At 53.8% G+C, this 465-nt stretch overlaps 1 protein-coding gene across 1 annotated transcript in view; it reads right to left on the bottom strand.

Annotated features, from left to right (window-relative positions):
- Fanca (FA complementation group A) overlaps window positions 1-465 on the bottom strand; it is a 52,566-nt gene that overhangs the window by 28,227 nt on the left and 23,874 nt on the right. Inside the window, exon 18 of the mRNA XM_021170569.2 lies at window positions 163-251. Coding sequence (XP_021026228.1) covers window positions 163-251 — 89 coding nt within the window. The remainder of the gene's footprint in view (window positions 1-162; window positions 252-465) is intronic.

Genomic DNA, 465 nt, shown 5'->3' on the forward strand with positions numbered 1-465 from the left:
CCCTGCATCTGAACATGCTGTAGTCGGCAGGTGCTCCCCTGCATCTGAACATGCTGTAGTCGGCAGGTGCTCCCCTGCATCTGAACATGCTGTAGTCGGCAGGTGCTCCCCTGCATCTGTATATGCTATAGTTGGCAGGTGCTCCCCACAGCCTGCACCTACCTGGCCTCCAGGACAGGCATTGGGATCTTCCCTGTTTGTTCAAACACCATGATGGCCTTCTTAACATCCTGGACCGCTTGGCTCTCACGCTAGGTCCATGCAGGGTGGGAGAGAGAAAGAAAGAAGATTTGAAAGCCAGTAAAGAAGCAGGCAAGCTGGGCCGTGGTGGTGCACGCCTTTAATCCCAGCACTCGGGAGGCAGAGACTGGTAGATTTCTGAGTTCGAGGCCAGCCTGGTCTACAAAGTGAGTTCCAGGACAGCCAGGGCTACACAGAGAAACCCTGTCTCGAAAAAAAAAAAAA

The sequence above is a fragment of the Mus caroli genome, chromosome 8 (genome assembly GCF_900094665.2).
Source record: "Mus caroli chromosome 8, CAROLI_EIJ_v1.1, whole genome shotgun sequence".
NCBI classification, from domain to species: domain Eukaryota; kingdom Metazoa; phylum Chordata; class Mammalia; order Rodentia; family Muridae; genus Mus; species Mus caroli.